A 21,331-nucleotide genomic window follows, 5' to 3' on the forward strand; every position below is an offset into this window, starting at 1 on the left:
ATCATCATCCTCCTTTTTATCTTCACTGTTTTTTTTCCTGTACCGAGGATGACGACGATAGAATGCGTTGCTGTTCGCCATCGTGTCAAACGCAGGAAGAACAATACAGTCATGAAATTCTCCAGTGTGCTGTAGTCCAAAGTCTTGGTCAAGCTCACCACTGACACCCGTATTTTCCATAGACAGTGTCGTGGTTTTTTGCATCGCGTTCTCACGGTGGAGACGCTTTCTAAGATCACGGGGTGGAAGAGAATCACTTTGGGCTATTTCATTGTCAATTTTTTCCTGCGACTCTAGCGTACTTTCTTCAGCTGGGTCTATCTCAACAATTACTAAGGGTTGTCTGACGTCTTCTTCATCAGTCTGCAAAGTAAAATTAATTAATTACAACCCAACATATTAAAATAAATTATTTATTTAAATACTTAACATCGTGTTATCATCAGCTAGCAATATACTAGATATTAAATTATCTTCGTGAAGTTTTTGTAAACGACGACGATGACGACGTGCAAGAAATCCTCGAATAGCTTCGGAAATACCAATAAATATTTTGTTGTTTTAAATCTAGTAATTAATAAATTTAGTTGAAGGTTCCCAGGAATATGTTGGATCCTTCCATGTCCGGTTTCCATTAAAAGAATAGACATTTTGATAATTGTAGACTTATTTCAAAACAAATTGATGGTGTTGATACTTTACATTATGATTCTTGATCCAACATTTGCCTGTGAACTTTCAACTAAATTTAAAACTTTTTAAATAATTACCAGTTTGAATAACAATCAGGGCCCGGTTAAATTTAACCATATCAACACTTTTATTTGTAGACTCTTGATTATCTTCAATTGTTGAATTGTCATCAAGAATAACAACATCAGCAGCAGACTCAGTTGCATTCTCATTGTCAAATTTATCTGAATTTTTTTCAAACTCTGATACGGTTCCTTCAATTCCCTCGTCATCTTTATCACTCTTGTCTGCTATTTCTTCTATTTTATCGCTGTAATTTTCAATAGTCCCAGTAGTCACTAGGTCGCCACTCTCGATCAAAGTATTAGAGATTTCATTGTCATCATCGTCAGGCTGCTCGGACTCATCATCCGTTGGAGTCAACTTAAAAGAAGACACAGTGATGTCTTGAAGAGAATCAAGATTGAGTTCCGGGACGAACGGTCTCACGTGTTCGTCCAGTGATAAACTTAAAACCAAGGGTTCGGTTGTACAATTATCTGTAACCGTAGTTTCTTTGGCTTCGTTTGACGAAGACTCAGCTAAATCAGTAATTGACTCATTAACATCCCCAACGTCACCGCTGCTCTGTTCAGTTTCTCCTTTCTCGTCAGTTAAACTCTTCGGTGAGCCAACTACTGGTGTCACTGCGTCTGTTTCAACGCTTGTCTCTTTAGCTGAAGTAACGTCATCTTCTTTAAGACAATCAGTAATTTTTAATTCATCTCTATCACTCTCTATAGCATTTACCTGATCACCAGGTTCAGTGCGACTGCTTCGTGACTCTTCGATGATATCTTCTTCACTAATGCACTGCAAATCTTGTCTCAGTGTTTTTATTTTATTCTTCGTCATAAAATCATGTGGATCTGGAATTTCTTCTGCTGAAATAGTTGGCGGTATTTGCTGTACCACAACAACTTCACCAAATGAATCCAAGAGAGGATCATTTCCTTCCTGCGGTTTTTTATCATCAGATTCAGATTCATTTCTATCAGCAATAATGACAGTTGTAACAGTACTTGGAATTTCAGGTATATCATCATTGTCTTCAGTTAAAACAAAACAATCTTCAGGTTCTTTAACTAGATCATGAACTTCTTTAACTGGATCATGAACTTCTTCAACTGGATCATGAATTTCTTCGGAAATATCATGACTTTCTTCGACTGGATCGTGAACTTCTTCACCATTATCATGAACTTCTTTAGTCAAATTATCATTTACCGTCTCTATATTATCTTCTATAACATTATAACTATTACTATTATCAATAACAGTAGGTATTAAAACAGGAAGTGTTAAATCTTGTTTAACTTTTTCAATCTTAGGAAGTTGATCATCAGCGTTACATATTGATGAGCTACTGCTACTGCTTGTTATAACTGGTGGAAGTGCAAAATTTACGCAATCACTCTTGCTATCATTTGTTTTTACATTATTACTATTATTACTAATTAGATTAATTGATTGCACTGACGGTAGATGTGAGACTGATGCAGAATTACCATCGTCATCATTTCTCGATTTTCTACTATTATTTTCTTTCAACAAGTTAGTGGAAATTCCTACCAGAAGATTATGAGTCTCGTGTAGCATCGCCTCTAGTTCATCAGTTGTTGTCTCGTCATTGTAATTACGACGACGACGTGCCACGTTGGCAATAAAATCAGCGGAATGCGGTCGGTGTTTGCTGCTTTTATTTGCTCTCGGAGGAAAGCAAGAAGAAATGTCTTTAAGAATTTTGTGCGTTTCATTCAACCGTGCTTCGAGTATATTTTTATTTGAATTACTAACAAAATTACCATCAGGTAAATCTACGGTCTGACTATGAGTCGACTGTCGTGACAACGATTTGCTTTCTCTGAGTACTTTGAATTTTTCATTTATAATCGGTTCCGTTGCGTCGATAACATCCTGGACTTTAGTGACGTAATTTAACGGTAACTGTGCCGTCTCATCTAGACTTGATGAGTGGGAAAATTTATGAACTACATAATCTTTGACTTTATTCATACTCAGATTTGTCATTGATGTCGTTATTGCTCTGTTACTTTTTGATGACTCGCTTCTCTCCCGGCTGCTGATTCTATTTTTCTTCAGCTTCGTTTTAATATCCTTGGCAAGCATTTCATCATTGCTAATAACACTTGGTGATTGTGTCTTAATATCCCGGGAAACTTTCCTTCGCTGATGGTGATGGTGATGATGATGATGTTGATTAATCACCATTGGAAAGTCATGACTTTTATCATAATCATGTTTCTGCGAATAATAATTCGACTTTTTATAAATTTTTTCAGCTATTTTCTGCTGATGGTGATACTGGTAATCATCATAATAATACGGCTGCCAATCAGATGGAGATTCACGTGTTACTTGGCCATTAGTTGAAGAAACTGATGAAGACGAATCGTATAGAACTGGTTGGGAGTGATGTCTATTGATCTTGGACGGGTAATTTTTATCACGAAGCTGAAGTAAATTTGAAAAATGCTCGGCAGCAAACACATAAATATCAGTAGGATGATGACGTATCACTTCGCGAGTTAAACTTTCTACAGCAGAAGCCAGACCCTCTGGAATTTTCGGAGTTATCAAATAATTACCGCGACTATTCGCCCCGATTTTACTATTAAAGAAAATATTCTCACTGAGAGTGGCCATTTTTACTGCACTTAAGTATTTATTTTATTTAAATATAAAACAGGAGGAGAAACTCTGATGTTTACAACACGAAGGGGTTTAATGTTGTGCGACTAGGTGAAATATGTTTTTCACCGGGGGCGCAATCGATAAGGGAGGCACGACATTATGGATCGATTTGTTTCGCGTTCACGGACTCCATGGTCACCGTCGTTTGGAATAGACCACTACTATATTTATACAATTCATACCCACGTACTAAAACGACGTGCATTACATTAATACCTCGCTCATATATATTTGGGTAAAAATACACGTTGACATTTCAAATATTCTATCAAATATTCATGTAATCATCAATAATATAAAAAAAATCTATTGACGTAAATTTGCTCTACATAATCATTAAAATATTTAAATGTCATAGATTTTTTTTTAAATTTATTCAAGTATTCATAAATTTGAATATAAATATACAAAAATCTGGGTAGAGGTACCGCTTTTGGCCAGTTTTGGTCAAATTTTTCTTGAAAAATTAAAATAAAATAAAATGTAAAAGACGCAATGACGTAATTAATTTTTTAAATTCGTTCAGAAACTTTTACTCACTATTAAAATAGAAATGTTATTTTTTACTTTTTCTTTAATTTAAATTAAGTATTAAATGTCCAAAAATGGAGAAGTGGCCACAATTTATATTTCAACCCTATGCCGGTTATTTATACTCACGAACTTTTCTGTTCAATAAAGTTACTGAGTTTAATTTCACTTGAGGCAAATTGTTTAAGAAAATCAATTTCTAGCGGATGTAAATTTTTCGCAGGAATTACGAGTGAGTGAAGAGGAGGTCCAAGATCTACTGAAGACATTTCTTTTAATGTACAAGCAATTATTCGTTGATCATCGGATCCAACTCGTGCCAAGCCAACAGCCAAGCTGTCTTCTGTCAAAACTGAAAACAAAATAATATATAAGCAATTAATTAATATCAATATAAATTTATGTAAAGTAATTACGGATGATTAACAGAAAAATTACCAAGCTCTTGGTTTGAGTTTCTGCGATTTTCTATTATGGAAATTAATTGGGTTGCAGCTTCGGCTACGGTCATGAATCTTGGCGGCATATACTCGCGTTTTTTCTTCATTAAACTGTCAAGTGTCGGTTCCTTTACTTTGATGTCCAAGAGGCAGAGGGTATGAAGGTCTCTTTGAAGGTTTCCGAGAAGTTTGTCATGAAAACTGTCGGGTTGCCAAGTGTCTGTCCAGTAGGGAATGGAGACAACTTCACCGTAAGAGTACAGCTGAAGGCCGCAGCATCCAACTGCATTTAGAATAGACGCGTTGTGAACTACTTTCACCTGGACACCTTGATCTCGAGCACGAAGAACTAAATCCGTGTGCGTGGTAGCTCCCAGGGGGTCTCCAATCACCAGGAAAGCAACATCTTTTGTTGCTGCTGTGTTTATTATTTCTTTCATGCTCTCATCGCTCTCAACGAGTTCGCGGTCCGCGATCTTAATAGATCGGCCGTAGAATTTTTCCTGTATGTAAAATTTGATGATCATTATTTTATATCATTTTGCAGAATAATTATTTCGCTGTCACATCATGCAATGACAGTAGAGGAAGAATTTGCTTACCAAGACGTCCTGGCCTACAGACAAAATAGAAGTGTAGGCTTCTAAATAAATGTCATCACATTTTTTTATTATTTCAAGACCTTTTACGGTGACATCAGTAGCATCACCAAGACCAAGACCAATTAAATACAACATTTTATTGTTTTTTTAGAATTATAAACACATGTGAAGTTTGAAGCATGTGATACATGACCATAACCTAGTGCACGTGATAATAGTCAGCATGTGTGGGCGGAAGATACTCGCAGCGACTTAAGAATCGTTTTATAAAAGATAAATCATTTAAAAAAAAAAACTCAGTACTCAGTTTTGTACAGGCAATCAAGTAGCAGCATGATTTTTGCGCTAATCATTTGCGTGTTTTTTTTTTATATTTTAAATATTTCTATCATATTTTGCCGCCATTTTACTTTTATTTACGATTTGAAATTTTTCTGCCATTCAAAAATAAATGATTGAGGAAAATAAAAAATTTTAAGTATACTTTTTAGTCTAATTAATATAATTATTGACACGAATAAATTTGAATAAAATTATTGAATTTTGATTTTGAAATTTCGCGCCCAGGCGGCGCTACTGCGCGTCATTGTATTCGACGCGTTCAAATTGTTGCTAGAGTGGAGGCGGTCGAATGAATCGAAAAATCGATTGCTGTGTATCAACTGACGATTCGATAGCGGCAGTCAGTATCATCAGTAATGGCAGCAGTAGTCCAGATCCTTCTTTACGTTTGAATTGAAACAGTATTGCAGTTACGTCGCGGAATTATTCGTAAAATTTATTGCTCATAGTCATTGTTTAATTAAAATGTGCAGTGTTTGTAAAATTTTAATTGTGTAAAGTGTCTGTGGCGTCGTTAAGTGTTGAGTGTTCAGTGCTAGTGTAAAGTCTTGCGAATTGCTGATGCTGATAACTTCCAAGTTCCTGAGCAAAATCATCTGGCATCGTCTGGTGGCAAATAGCAGTTAAGTGACGTTTTTTTAGCTGCAATACACTTGAAGCAATTTAATTCAAATCTCCAAGTGTATTAGGATACCCTTCTGCAAATTATTTCCCCACCAAGGTTTGTTCAAACACGCGTTAGAAATGGGCGATATACATTTTGTCGATATATAGTCGAAACATCCAATTTTAATTAGGGTTATTACTAATACGTATAAATTAAAAGTATAATTTTTAGTGTCAATTATTGGCACCCAGCAGGCATTGTACTCTTGCGTGTTTTTTTTTTTTTAATTTTTAAAATATTTTTTCATCATATTCTGCCGCCATTTCATTTTGACTCACGATTTCAATTTTTCTCCCATTTGTAATAAGTTATTTTTTGAATATTTAAATTTACCGCCAAATAATAAGAATAATTAATAAGGGTGAATTCGAAGGAGGCTTGAGCCATTGTCCAAAAGACATTTGTTCAATGCTAAATATCCGATAAGCGACAAGTTGTCGAGTGGATAATCTCGTCGAAAAAAAATATCGATGATATATATCGAGTTCATTTATCGATGTCCATACAATAATAAGTTAAAAAACCCGCGAAGGTTACCGTAGTATCAGACATTCTTTTGCTCCTTTAGTTTTAATTAAACCTCGTGACTTTCCACTTACTAATCATCTGGATAAATAATTATCATTCTCGTGTTTTTCTGAACACGCCCCTAGAAGTTACATCTTTCTCTAGCAGAATAATTTTCTGCACATGCTCCAAGTGTGTTACTCAGGAGAACGAAAATAATAATTAAAAGTTTAATAGAATATCAAGAATATTCATATAATTCCATAAAAATACATAAACTGTCACAAAAAAAGTATATTACAATATTTTTTATACAATTGACATATAATTAACTCAGAAGTCTTCGTTGAAAAAATTATTAAATTACATTGTCATTTTTTTAAATATTTTTTATTTTTTATACAAATTATCACGAATCGTACAATTCATATATTGAGGAAAATATTTAAAAATAAATAATAAATAATTTGTTTTTCGTTCACGAATTATACATATCAATTATTTTAATAATAAAATAATAGTAATAATAATAATAATAATAATAATAATAATATTACTATGATAGTATAATATATTACTGATGAATCGCACACATGCACACTTGATATGAGCATAAAAAATGTTCCTCATACATATAATTGATTAATTTGGATGCCTCACACCCTGGACTTATTAACCGAATGTAAGACTAATATAGTCGCTCCCACGCAGTTGTATTGGTAACAAAATTACACAACTCTTATTAATGTTACGTTCATTCATGACGTTTTCGTTCCATTCATTTGTAAAATAATCATTCTTATGTACAAATTATAATTAATAATAATAAGAGACTTATACACAATTACCAAATACATATTATCAGTAGTAATTAAAATAATGATAATAATTATTATGATAGTAATAATAAAATAGTTTATCAGTTAATTAATCAATTAAAAAATACATGCTATATAATACACATTTCTCTATTATTTAATAATAAATTCTAGTCAGCCTTGTGTGGATTATCGCCGCCGCTACAAACGCGATATCAGAGCAATAATTAATATCACGTTATTTTTATTAATTAATACCACACTACGTGTTGAGCTCGCGTGATATTAATTATTGCTCTTATATCAGCTACTGTATTATTATTAAAAATATTCTATCTTTATCTTTTTTTTCTTTATTAATATTTATATTTATCTATAATTACTTATTGTTGTTGTTTTTGTTGTTGTTGTATTAATTGCTTGTTGCAAGCAAAGTGGTAGTTTAATTGCTACAATTATTACCATTAAATACTTTTTCATTGACATTAGTAATTGTACTGTTACTGCTATTACTACTGCTAGTACTACTAGTACTACTACTACTGTTGCAACAGGATTTTTTTTGTGAGCTTGATCCCGATGGCGTTGAAGATGAATGGCGACATTTGTCGCTGCGGTCTACCATTCCACCTGCACAAGAAAATTACATTTTATTTAATTATTATTGATACTTAATCAATTAATTATCCAATTATTATTCCAATGGATACTTACCGCTTATTGGAGTGTGGACTTGAACTTTGATATTTGTTGTAGCAGTTACTTTTGTTGTTGTTATTATGTGAGGAGTTGATGTAAGGACCGGTGATGTTTGATTGTTATCAGACACTCCACCATTTCCGCCTCCACCGTTGCAATTCTGAATAAACAAAAAAAAATGATATAAATAAATAATCAGTTATAAAAAATTCTAGTTAATTTTTTATAGGAATAAATATTCACCTGATTGCTGCATGTTGATGTCGTCTCTACTTTAACTTCCGGCTGGACAATAATACAAGACTCTTGAGTACTGTGCCAAGAATTGGGCTCCTCGGTGATGGTGGTAAGCGAGGGCTCAGCGTGTAATTGGTGTAATTGTCTCGAGGAGTTATTATCAATTTTATGCGGCCGTCGTGGTGGTCCATCTGGTGGAATCGGAACTCGGTAGTGGTGTTTTCTGCGTCGTGTTATTTCTGGCGAAGCCGGTGGTGTTGGTGTTGCAATGCGATCTGGATGTGCTCTTGGCGGTATTATTTCCGAGGAAGGCCCGATCAATGACAAGAGAATCGGGAAGAAGAACAAACCGTTTATAACACCGATACCAATGAGAGAAGCTAGCACGGGGAAAAAGTACCGCGCTATAAATTCAAAGTCCGAGAACGCGAGCATTAAGATCGGTAAAAATGTAACTACAGCACCATGAATTACCGGACCGAACATATGTTCTAATGCTAAGCATACTCGTCGGTCTCTGTTGCTTCCAACGCAAGTCACAAAACTCAAACAGATGTCAGCAATAAAGTGGACTGATATACCAACACTTATGACGAGTAATACCGCTGATATTGCATTCAGTTTCATGCCAAACAGTCCCATCACTCCAAATAATTGCAAAACAATTCCTGCCTGTGATATTCCTACTAACAGTGCGGCCCATATATTCAACAAAAGAATCCCATTAATTAAAACATTGCTTCCTAAAGCGCTAGCAAGCGCTACCATCAACCAGCGACGTAAATTCATGTACTGTTCCCAAAAAATAAAGGGAATACCATATGGGAAATTGGGTAAACCAAGTTCTTCAAATTTTTTGCACAACTGGCGAACGTTTCTTATCAACTCAGTTATCTCTGACGTTGAATTAAGCCGATGAAGATAGAATGGCATTTGCGCGTAAGCGATCGCTGAAGCTTTTGGTACTATCAAGTCTTTGTCAGTAATTAAACTCCATAGTCGCGGTGTAGGTCGTAAGTTTGCCTGAGATGCCCCGGCTGCCAATGCGTCATTTGAATACCACGCGGTCAAATAATTATAGAAAGCACGTGGATTAATTATACCATCCGCGTCAACGAGTCGTACCTGAGTAACCAATTGCTTCTCAACCGGATTATCAACGTGGCCTGTTTGCACAAGTAATTTGTAGGCAAATATCCCATTTTCACTGGCATTATTATACCAGCCTTCTTGTGTTATACATCCGTTTTTGTAGTCTCTGTCAAATGCCGCCTGTAATCCTTTGAGCCAATCCCGAAACAGACTCAGCCAAAACGGAGGTAATTTACCGTCGTCTGTCTTGATAACATTTTTTATGCGAGAGAATGCATAATGGTAGTCATACAAAAGTTTTTGATTGTTTGGATAATTAAAGTCACTCTTAGTTACTGCAAACATGTTGTAGAAACCGTAATGTTTAGATTGAGCCTCGAGGAAAATGTGTTCCTTTGATTGTTGTGGTACCAAATCACCCAATTCCAGTCCATCTTCAATATTTATTCCCTGCAGTACACTGCCGATAAGAATAATAGCAAATAATATCATACCTACTATTTTAGTAAGAGGCCGAGTGATAAATGGACCGTAATAAAAGTAAGCAAATTTTCTAAATGTGAATTTCGTTGACAGGCAGTCTTTTTGCGGATTCCTACAGCAAACTATTCTGTCGCCATACTTATGATGATGACAGTAGTGCTGGTGCTGGTAAATTTTTTCACCATCCTGTTCCTTTACATCTGCACCGTCCTTACGTCCGTCGTTACCATTTTCAATGCACAACTCATTCTGTTCAGCAAACTTACAACCGGCAAGATGAACTCTTTTATTATTTGCCATAACATTTCTAATATTAATTGCTTTGCTATCTAATATCATAGGAGTTCCCTTTCTATTTATATGTGCAGCGGTCGCTGATGTCAAAAAACAGCAGCACAATAGGTCCATTCTGCCGTTTTTTCTTCTACGCAAATCGAGACTCAGCAATGCCGGAAAGACAACGACGATCGCACAAATAATAAATACTGAAAGAATTGCCGCTTTTAACGCAAATGTTCTTAAAGCAGGAATGGGAAGTATTGTCGCAGATCCTAATCCCGATACTGTGCACATTCCTTTTAGAAATATTGACAGTCCAATTCGCTTGACAATAACATTTGTACGATCAGAATCACTCATTAATACTGTGCCACACGTTATTGCCAGTGGTCTTGATTCTTCGTCACATTCTACCAATACATTACACGAGTCACTTGCATCTGCATGGGTTACTAGGAAAGTGTCATGACAACCAAGACCCACCAGAAGATAGGGTAATACTTGAGTGGTAATTACGTTGAAAGGCAGTCCTAGAAGAGCGCAGAACCCAAGTCCGGCTATTATTGTTGCACATACAAGTATCACACCGCCAAGTCCCATTCCCGCTTGGGAGAACATTGGATTTCGCCAACGGAGGAGTACTATACACGTGTAAGCAATCTGTAAAATAAATATATAATTAATAATTAATTCAATGAAGAATTAAATAATAAAGTAATGATGTACTGACCACGAGCCCGCATCCAATGCAGACGTGTTTTAATGACATCGAGCTGTGTTTACCAATTATGTCATTCATTGTGATGGTACTGAATGCATATGAGTCATAGAGCGAAAGAGAATCATTGTTGAAGTAACGAGACTGTTGCTGCAATTGTTTAACTTTATTTACAAAATCACGTTGCCATGATTCTAGCACTTGGGAAGCTTTCTCTGGAGTCCATCCCGTGCTATGTGTCTTGTAGTCTTCGAGGAATGCCTCATAGAGCTCGCGCTCGGACAATAACTGTATGACAGTTTGCAATGCAGCAGCATGGGTCAAGTGTCCAGTTCTGTTGCGTTTAGCACCACCGACCAACAAGCCCTCAGGCCAGTGCATAAATTTAGTCGCGAATCCATGACAGCCACCGGTTAATTCTCCCCCTACGTCTGGCGGCTGTCGTGATTTTTTATTAGGCGCCGTTTCAGGGCAGTGAGGATCCATCGGGTCTAGGCACGGTTTTGTTTGATACGCATGCGTTATTCCGGACCTTTCCATGTACTCTTCAAGTACGTCAAACGGAAACCCGGCTATCATCGATGCATTTGTATTTTTTATGTCCTTAACTATTTTCAAAGGATCAAGTTTTGTCCACTTACGTTTGCTGGCTGGAAGATATCTAGATATAAAATAAATTATAAATAATTTAACATTCTCCTTGTTTATCTTTATTGGTCTCGATGCTGTTTTTATCACTTTTTTATATACTTACGGAACATTAACAGGAAAATTTGGACCCATTAGTTTACTTCCTTCCCAAAAGCACTCGAGCGGGGACATGATGTTACACGGAATCATTTTTTCAAAAATCTGTTGATTTAAATTCATTGTTAGTTATCAAATTTTATATACATTATTATACACGTCAATTAACTTTTAAAAGTATATCATTAGCATGAGACAGTACCTGATCGACGTGATGAGTTTCGAAGATCGGTACAGGCATTCTCACGCATATATCGTTCAGACTCCATGATCTGTAATTAAATAAAATGATAAAACACGTGATTTATTATTTAAAATAAACGATTTAAAAAAAGTAATGTGCATAAAATTAAATGCTTACACTTCAAAGAGCTCGACGGTGACTTCCATGGCCTTTGAAAGAATATCTAAATGTTCCTTTAATGCTTGTGGATTCAAAACATTTGCGCCGGAATGTTTTGGCATCGAAATCATCAGTTGATGCGACTGCAGGGTCGACTCTCCGAGCCATTTTGCCGCGTAGTTGAGCTCTTCTTCAAGAGTTCCGCCTTCTGTAAAGCGAATTAATAATACCAAAAAATTATTATTTATTAAAGTTTTTGTAAAGCAGAGGCCTTACAATATAATACAGTAGATAAATTTGTACATATACATCTATATCTGTGTCCACATAATATGTAATGAAGTACCAAGAAATGATTTATCCAATTATCCCTACATGAGTTCTTTTAAAATACAAAGCGAAACCTAGGCCTCTAAAAAAATAGTTTTAGAAAAATTCTCCACTGGCAGGGAATTGATGAATGGTCTCTAGTATCATTACTTGAATATCAGCTCTACAAGTAATTTATAAATATATATATACATGTATATGTATCAATCTATATCTACATCCAATTAAAAAAGGTATTTTAAATAGGTATAATAAAATCAATTAAGCATAATGAGTTTTTAAAATGAAAAAATGAATAAAAGGTAAAATATGAATATGGAAATGGAGTGTCGGATTGCTCAATTTTTATTGGTTAAATGAGACGTCAAGTAAGAAAATAATCAACGTAATGATACAACTAATTTTCAAGGATGAGAGACAAATACCGTTTGAGGCGCGTAGACACGCATAATGTAAAAGACTGAGAGGGATACGAAAAAATAAGAGAGAACGAGTGAGATGGAAAAAGAGTCGAGACTCTTTCTGGTCGTCTTGGTCTTGCTCGTCGCCGGGGTTAAGTTTCAGTTGTATAGGCACTCGTAGCACGCAGCACCTATCGTAGCCCCGGCAGCATCATCAACAGCAGAGACTCACTCAACTGACTAGGTAACGTACACGCGCTTATACAGTCACATATATATATATATATATATATATATATATATATATATATATATATACAAATAAACGTGTCTGCACACTACACGAGGAAACTGAAAGAGGGAGAGAGAGGAAGAAAAAGAGAAAGACTGAGGCGATGCGGGCCACCCATGGCGACCATTCACTGCGTGGAACGGCACACGGACCCCATCCCATCTTGTGGCGGCGGCGACGGTGCTCATCATACCATACACACAGCCAGCATCTCGATGCTGCTAGAACCCTCTCTGCAGTCATCATAACGCTACTCTCATTACGTCCATAAAATACTCGACAATTAACTAAATATTTATGTCATTTATTGATCGAATCTCGTGACTCGGGAGGTGGATGCTGGACATACGTACACGTGAGATGAGATCCCCTGTTTAATAAGACCTTCCACCATCACCGGTTTGCTGCAGTAACAACAACAACAACAATAACAACAACAGATTCCTGGTGGTAGGTCTCTCGCACTCTCTCTCTCTCTCTCTCTGTATGTGTGTATTATATATATATATATATAAAATATGTATATACAGTGTACATACTCTTCTCCCTTGATTTAAGTTTCTCTCTTACTCTTTTCCTGCCCGAGCCGGAAGGCATGCTATGAGAGACAGAGAGACAGAGGGGGAGGGGACAGGATCTAAATGAAAATGTCTATAAGCAGCAGCCGCCGCGGGTTCTTACAACCCATATACAGTTCGACTGCTTTGTTGCCTTCTTTTTCTACCGCCTCTACAAACTTCATCTCCTACTTCTTCTTCTTCGTCTCTACTACATTTTATATTTTTACTCATTTAAAGTCAACATAATATATGTACACAAGAGTATGGTTTCTTTTTTTTCTTTTCTTAAAATATATCTAAACTTTGATTTCCGTGCCGACAAACGGAAAGCGGTAAAGATTGTTAAAAAAAAAAAAAAAAAACTTAACTGTAACGAGGGTTGTTCGGGGTTTAAATTATGAGAGAGCTGGGAAAAAAGGTCAGGGTGTGTAAGTAACTGATGTATTATTTGATATTTACCTTCAACCCACAAATATTCCAGTTTGTTTCGGGTTTTCACGGATTTTAGAGCAATGCTGAAGATCCCAAGGATAAGGATAGTAACAAAGAGTACCTTGCCAGCGTTTCTCTGGAGAAAGTCTGCTATTTCACTCAAATGATCTTGAAACTTTGCTCGGATCCACAGTGATGACCTCTGACCGCCTGCCTTGCCCTGTCGAACAAACGTGAGCGTGAGCGAAAGTTGACAGCAACACACACCCACACATATATATAAATATATATATGAGCATGCAAGTATATGTATACATAGATAACAGTTCATTTCAATCAGCACATGCGTAAAATTTAAAAGTAGACTGGGAAATAGTGAAAACAAATGTGGTCATTCTTTGGTACATGCAAGCAATAAATCTATGGTAGTGGTAGGAAAAATAAATAAGCAAAGTATTTAAATTTAAAATAAAATAAAATGAAATAAAATAAAATTTTCTTCACATAAACGAGCACGAGGGACCGAGCGCAACATTGCGAGCGGCAACGTTGCACCACTACCTGCCGGCTGGTCACCGCCGGTGGTGGTTCTCTGATTCTGACAATGTGGCTCTTGGACCACCCGCAACAATACGCTTATCTTTTCTGTTTGAGAATAAGAAAAAAAGTAAAAAAATACCAGAGAGAGAGAAAGACGAACATAAAGAGAAATTATTCTTCCGCGTCATTGCACTAGCTTAAAAATCTCGGTAATTGATTAATGTTAATGTTGATTAATACCGAGATCAACAGATGAAGAAGAAGAAGAAGAAGAAGAAGAAGGAAAAAATTAGTAATAGCAGAGAAAACAAAGTTGACAGCTGATGGAATAATTATGATAGGGAGTGCAGGAAAGAAAAAGCGCGGGGCAAAATTGTTTTTAATAGTAGGAAAAATAAATATGCATATGGAATTACAGATGATAAATAATGTAATAATAAAATGATCGCGGGCATGATGTATAATGCTAATGTACAGTAATGCCGGGGTACACAGGACTCCAATATTTTTCCAATAGACTTACGTGATTAGCTTATGTATATAGCCATGCGAGTAATTTTATATCCATCAGTGGTGTCAGCCCCCGTAGCCTTCACCGCCCAGGAAACCCCCGGGCAGTTCCACTGCTCTGTATGTTGGTATAGATACCAACTTGCAAGGCCTGCGAACCGTGTAATTTTCAAATGCAAATCAGCCAAACGCGAATTAAAACTATGTAATGATGGAAATAAAATATGACATTTTTCTTTGGTCGGTTTTAAATTTATCAAAAGAGCATTGGTTTTTATGGTTGATCGATAATGATTTTATTATTGATGGAGATGTAAAATTTCGGAGCTAAGGATGGAATTTTTTTTGGGTCTCAGCTGTACTTGGGTAATAATAATAATGGGGAAAATAAATAACATATTGTTGGAGATTCGTCGAAATTAAACGAAAGTCAAGTGGGCGGAGGTCGGCGGCGCTTTTCCGTTTTACCTCCCAAGCGGAAATTTCTGAGAAAAGCCGTTGTGTGTATGTGGGTCTAGTCTAAAAGGGACCATTGCCCGACCGACGTCCTTCGGTATGTGACGCGCGCGACTAACCAATCGTTCACACTAAGCTATACTACAGTACATATATACTCTATACTTTTACACTGGTTAAATTTTAAAAAACGTTTTTTGTTGTTACACCGATCGAATATTCGATTCTTCACGGACCATTTATTTTTCCTTTTTTTCATTATTATTATTATTATTGTATTTTTTGATTTGTTGCCATTTACGATTGCGATTTCGACAGATTTACGTATTATAGCGATAGAAAAAGAGAAAGGACCGTGAATAATAATATAATAGTCACTAAAAAACGATAAAACATGTGGGAGAGAATTTTAAGACGATTAACTTTCAGACTATTACTCAAGTATTGGCCCGTCTATTAAATTCAATACTTCAAAATTTTTTTTTCTAAAAAAAAAAAAGTAATAATTAACAGTTTTTATTTATTTATCACATTCTTACTGACTTAAAAAATAAATTTCAGCTCGAAATCTTTAGACTCGCTGAAGGTCCAGCCAGCGAATAAAAGTAGTTACCAGTATTGAGATCAAGTACTTAAAGAAGATGAATAAGAAGAAGTCACTCGAGGAAAAAAAATAATTCCGTGCAATGCTCAGTTTCAAATTAGCATTTTAAAGAGTATACAGTACAACCTACAAAGTTAAAGTTTTTATTTGTTAGTTTTTTGGTATTAAAGTTACAGAGTTATTTTAAAAAAGCCGCTGAAAATGACTCGCATTTAATAAATGTATAGATATTATGTATGGTATTTAATAATAATGCAGAGTCAGGCTAGAATATTTCACACACCTTTTCGACTTGATCCAGGGCAATGGCAGCATCTGTCCAGCTCGGCCTGATGTAAATATTGGACATATGCCTCTCGTCGAGGTCGTATAACTCGAGGGCTCTTTTATTGGCATTATTATCTTTCCTAATGTCATTTTGCGGATACGAATTTCCTGGTTGGTTATTGTAATGATTATGATGATTATTATTATTATTACTATTAGAATTATTATTATTATTATTATTATTATTATTACAAGTACTAGCACTAGCACTAGCACCAATAGGGCGTCCCGCTAGGATCCCTGTAGGTTCTGTCTCAGAGACCATGATCTGTCATGCATCTGCTGCTCGCTCCCACGAATTTTCACTTTTAAATTATTAACCGTATTTTCACCCTCTATACTATCACGTATCGGCGATAGTACACCACGTGTCCGCACACACTCGTGTTCTTGGTATCCAATTTTAATCGTCGTGGTCGCTGATATTTTTCAAACCTCCACTTCGACCGCTTGTGATATAATTGGACTGCACCAGCAGTAAATATTTTTTTCTATCTGGAAATTATATTTTTTTATAATTACACTTATAATTCACTTATTTTCACTTGTTTATATTTTTTCACACACTTGCGCACTCGTTTATTTAATTGACGGGTTTTGAATTTACCCGCGTTTTTTAAAATTTTATTTAAATTCACTTGATTTGTTTTTTGGAGAATCAGAGCTCGGTAAGCCGCTGATGCTGCTGCTGCAGCTCTCACAAAAAGAATAAAAGGAAGCGGCGAGAAAAGAGAAAAATCGAGCTAGTGCTTGTGTGGTATTTTGTGAGTGTGTGTGTATATGTGTGTACGTGACGCACTGTGTTAATATTTAAGTGCGGCTGTAGTAAGCCTTTCTCACTTTCTGTATTTAATACACACTGTACTTGTACTTGTTGTTAATATCAATATCAATATTAATTTTATTATTATTTTAATTATTGTTATTATCAGTGATAAAAAAAACTAAAACCGCGTATTTTAAAACAGAGCGATTTAAATAAAAAGTAAACACGTAACTTGTGAGTAAATAATTTAAAAAATAGTAATCAGATGTGTGTTAGCGCGTGGATAACCTGCACACGACTTGCGCGCTTAGCCGTCAAAGTTGGTACTGAAGGAAGCTCTCTGGCACTCTCTGGAGCTGTTGCTCGCTGCTACATTTCTTTCGTAGTCGTGTAGGCTGGCTCTGGCTCACTCCAACTCCAACACGGCTTTCAGCGCCAGCCATAGTTGATATTTACTCCCCACCAGGTTTACTTTCCTCTCTGGTCATCTCTCTCGCCCACTTACCTCGGGGATCTGCGGGCTCTCTCGTATACTTGGGTGAAACGTGTCGTCGTCGGTTGTGCGTCACAGTCAGGATCGTATCCTTAAGTAAAATATCTTCTTAATTAATTTACTGCAATTGACATTATTTTATAATATTCTCATGGAGATTTTTTTTTAACAGGTGTCAAGAACTTTTTGTCATTGATCAGAAAACTCGTTGGCGGAATGATGAGTTGAAAAAACAATTTGGAGTAGGATTCAAGTACGAGGTGGCGGGGATTGAAATAATGTACGGCACTGTGCTCTGCACACAACTTAAACCCTGATCGTAATGATAAGACAGGAGGACTAACACTAGCTCACATGAGAGCTGATGAGGGAGAGAGAAAGTAATCGCACACGAGGATTACCCAGATGACGATGCGGCTTATATATTGTCCAAGTTGGAGCTAATAACAATTTGAATCTCTATATAAACTATATGTATATATATTTATATGTATAGAGTCGCGGTCGTGGTCGCGGTCGCGAAAACGCCGGTTCTTTAATATTGATGCCGCTACTTACATCATGATGAGCAGGAAGATGATAAAATATAGTGGCAATCAATTATGAATATATAAAAAAAATAATTATTATAATCATTATTATTTTTTATTGTACTGTCTGTTCGGCGTTAGATAAATTACAGGAATGTAAATTTTCACCGGAAATCCATCATCTCGAATAAATTCTTGTGAAGATGCTGGTGCCACGAAGACTGATAATGATTAATTATGTATTTACGTTTGTCTGAAAATTAAAACCGATAAATAAAAGTAAAAAATTTCGGAGCAAAGAAACGACTCTGCTTTGACACAATAATTTTCGAATGGAGTGGAGTGTAAAATTCAAACTCGCTATCAACACTGTTTACCACGGATGGAAAATAAAAAAAATTCTCCGATTAATATCACACACAAAATGGTGTTAGTGAATATCCGAGACCGCCCACGGCGATGTTTGAGGACCACCCAACGCGTCTAACTAACTATATACATCTACATACATATATAGTATATATATGATACAGAGTACTAGATGGTATTTTAATACACGAGCATGTACGTGTGATTTACTTCACAATCACAATTCGTAATGTACATTAGCTACAGCGAATAACATCGCAAACGTCTGACGTTTTTATTTCATTCATTCATTCATTCACCAATTCATTCATTCAACAAACAACTTAAAACTCAAGTCATATATTAATTTATCCTGTTTGTTTATCCCATAATAAATAAATTTCGTCAATGTATTTTCTGTCCGCGGAATCCCGGCTCTCCCGTCTCTCCCGTCTCTCCCGCATCCTGTGCGCTAGATAAACAACACATGCAACTGTGTCCAGAATAAACAAACGTGCTTTTAACTGGCAATACATAAATAGCACATCATTTATCGGTAATTAAATTATCAATCAAGAGTTCAAATACATTTGTCGTAACTCGCTAAAATTATTTATTGCGTAATGAAATAACAGATTAACAAGCTCGCATAACTATCGACATTCTTATTTTATTGTCGTGCATTTTAAATATTTAATAATATATGAACTGCTTCGATCGGAGTGGCTGCATACATGTATACATACATATCCATATATGTATGTTTATACACACCTATATGTTGATATTCAGGTACACACATTCAAGTGCGCGCCCAAATGAATGTCTGCGAAGCGCGTGGATATAGAGAGGGAGTGGTTTAACTTCCGTGTGTGCAATCTTAGTAACTTGGGTGGTCCAGGGCGCGAGCCTGGTGCTATAGACAATGTTTAAACCAACGACGGTTTTGACGTGTATACTAACCGGTATTCGCCGCCACTCTATTCCCCCACCTCTATACTATACTCCACTCATACATATACACATAAGCATATACCTGTGTGTCTTTATATATATATATAAAATATATAATACATAAAAATTGTAATCCTTATTGTTTTGGTTCTTAATGGATTCCACTGGGAGTACATTAAACTCCAATTTAACCGGTGCTTATTAAAAAAGATAGTCGATTAGATGAAGAGGATGATTTAACTGAAAAAGGAAAAAATAAGATGAGCGAGTGAATTTAATGATACATAAGTATCATTATCTTTGGTGTGTACATCAGGTAAATACATTAACCGTAAAGGGGTGAAGCCTGAAGCTCTGGAGCCTCAACTACCAGACAAGACAGCCAAGTCTTGGTATCGGTTTTGGTCTTGCTCTTGTTCTTGTTTCCGTTCCTTGACAAGAGTTAAATAATATAAGTTTACCACGTTAGAGGGCGCAGTACCCAATATATATATTTGAGTTACTGAAGCCAAAGCCAAAGCCAAAGCCTAAAGCCCAACAAGTCCAAGTAAAGTGAAGAGAAGACAAGTATAGAGTAGAGAGTAGAGTCGAGATAGCAGTACAGCATCAGGCTGGATGTTGGCTGTTGTTGTATCGTAATCGAGAGAGTAAGAAGTACCGATCACTGAGACGACGACGGAGTACGACGACCAAGTACGACGAATACAAGGTGGGTGGTCCGCCGACGGAGATTTGCCTTTCGCTAAATATTGCCTCTGCGCCGCGTCCTCATCGTGGGTGGTCTTTTCACAATGTGGCGCGTTCAAAATCATGCCGTCCTTGCTACGCTGTATTTGTTCTTTCCTCTACAAGTATAATATATATATATACATATATATTATTCTCAAGCATTTCATACCCAGAACCGAAAACTGAACAGACAACAGTATGAGGCCTTATACTCTTGACATTACTACTATATATTACAAACCAGCATTGCTATGAATTTTGTTGCTTACACTTACCGCTGAGTAATATAAAGAAAATATATATCTTGGAATAAATATACTTTAAAATAAATATTTAAATTCCCGCTGATATGTGCTCGTAAAGTATAATGTACTACTTCTACTATTCAACCCCTCCAACGCCTTCACACGTATAGCCAAGATAAAATATATAAAAAGTTGATGAAAAAAGGCTGAACAAAATATAAAAAAACTTGGAGCTTGATGCGCGCACTGATCGCCGCCACGTGTGTGGTCCTCGTCGCAGCTCCGCGTATTCAACAGACTATAATAATAATAATAATAATAATAATAATAATAATAATAATAATAATAATAATAGTAATAATAATAGTAATAATAATAATTTAAACAACACGCGCATTAACGTAAGCTCGACGGAAATGACAGCTACAACTGCATTGATGCCCAAGACGTCACATAACTAGAATTAGATCATGTAGAAAAATCGCATGGACAAGACGTGTGTTGATTTCGCTTTAAAAGTTTTATCAATCAATCACATCCAGGTTGTATGCATAATTAAATCCCTGTCAATTATTTTTTTTACCTCTAGTTGACATGCTTTTAAGCCTACACGCACATCAGATTCTCGTTGGCATCTATTGTTTTTTAAAAAAATAAAATTATATATCTGCATGCGGTGAATTATATGTAGATTATAACTCGATAGGATCTCCCTAGAGTTTGATAGATAAAAAAAAGTAATAAACGAATCTTTAATCGGGACTTAAATCTAAGGATTATAAACTAACTTTCAACGTAACATTTATACTGACATTTATATATATTATTTTATTTAGCTTTTTTAAATAATTCATTGCTGAGC

At 35.9% G+C, this 21,331-nt stretch overlaps 3 protein-coding genes across 3 annotated transcripts; all 3 read right to left on the reverse strand.

Annotated features, from left to right (window-relative positions):
- Window positions 1-315: 315 nt before the first annotated feature.
- On the reverse strand, window positions 316-3,650 carry LOC103572392 (uncharacterized). The gene is made up of 3 exons (XM_053741622.1): window positions 771-3,650; window positions 431-530; window positions 316-363 (listed from the first exon to the last, which is right to left on the reverse strand). The coding sequence occupies exons 1-3, from the start codon at window positions 3,397-3,399 to the stop codon at window positions 333-335; spliced, it is 2,760 nt and encodes a 919-aa protein (XP_053597597.1). The 5' UTR covers window positions 3,400-3,650; the 3' UTR covers window positions 316-332.
- Window positions 3,651-3,802: 152 nt separating this feature from the next.
- Window positions 3,803-5,241, reverse strand: LOC103572391 (diphthine methyl ester synthase). Its single transcript, XM_008550993.1, has 3 exons — window positions 5,021-5,241; window positions 4,417-4,921; window positions 3,803-4,330 (listed from the first exon to the last, which is right to left on the reverse strand). The coding sequence occupies exons 1-3, from the start codon at window positions 5,153-5,155 to the stop codon at window positions 4,104-4,106; spliced, it is 867 nt and encodes a 288-aa protein (XP_008549215.1). The 5' UTR covers window positions 5,156-5,241; the 3' UTR covers window positions 3,803-4,103.
- A 1,636-nt stretch (window positions 5,242-6,877) lies between these two features.
- On the reverse strand, window positions 6,878-17,537 carry LOC103572394 (protein patched). Its single transcript, XM_008550996.3, has 9 exons — window positions 16,361-17,537; window positions 13,995-14,187; window positions 11,971-12,160; window positions 11,812-11,881; window positions 11,617-11,714; window positions 10,875-11,523; window positions 8,297-10,804; window positions 8,069-8,213; window positions 6,878-7,984 (listed from the first exon to the last, which is right to left on the reverse strand). Exons 1-9 carry the CDS (start codon window positions 16,667-16,669, stop codon window positions 7,797-7,799), a joined length of 4,350 nt encoding a protein of 1,449 aa, XP_008549218.1. The 5' UTR covers window positions 16,670-17,537; the 3' UTR covers window positions 6,878-7,796.
- Between the last annotated feature and the right edge of the window lie 3,794 nt (window positions 17,538-21,331).

The sequence above is a fragment of the Microplitis demolitor genome, chromosome 8, assembly GCF_026212275.2.
Source record: "Microplitis demolitor isolate Queensland-Clemson2020A chromosome 8, iyMicDemo2.1a, whole genome shotgun sequence".
In the NCBI taxonomy this organism is placed as follows: domain Eukaryota; kingdom Metazoa; phylum Arthropoda; class Insecta; order Hymenoptera; family Braconidae; genus Microplitis; species Microplitis demolitor.

Bases quoted from the DNA above. Each gene is read 5' to 3' on its own strand.
- LOC103572392 (XM_053741622.1), bottom strand. From the start codon at position 3,399: ATGGCCACTCTCAGTGAGAATATTTTCTTTAATAGTAAAATCGGGGCG. The intron at 531-770 runs GTAATTATTTAA...GTATTTCCGAAG, and splicing joins CCTGATTGTTATTCAAACTG to CTATTCGAGGATTTCTTGCA. The intron at 364-430 runs GTTAAGTATTTA...TTTACTTTGCAG, and splicing joins CTAGCTGATGATAACACGAT to ACTGATGAAGAAGACGTCAG.
- LOC103572391 (XM_008550993.1), bottom strand. From the start codon at position 5,155: ATGTTGTATTTAATTGGTCTTGGTCTTGGTGATGCTACTGATGTCACC. The intron at 4,922-5,020 runs GTAAGCAAATTC...TTTTACATACAG, and splicing joins CTGTAGGCCAGGACGTCTTG to GAAAAATTCTACGGCCGATC. The intron at 4,331-4,416 runs GTAATTTTTCTG...TTTTGTTTTCAG, and splicing joins AAACTCAAACCAAGAGCTTG to TTTTGACAGAAGACAGCTTG.
- LOC103572394 (XM_008550996.3), bottom strand. From the start codon at position 16,669: ATGGTCTCTGAGACAGAACCTACAGGGATCCTAGCGGGACGCCCTATT. The intron at 11,524-11,616 runs GTAAGTATATAA...TTTTATATCTAG, and splicing joins AATTTTCCTGTTAATGTTCC to ATATCTTCCAGCCAGCAAAC. The intron at 7,985-8,068 runs GTAAGTATCCAT...TTTCTTGTGCAG, and splicing joins AGTCCACACTCCAATAAGCG to GTGGAATGGTAGACCGCAGC.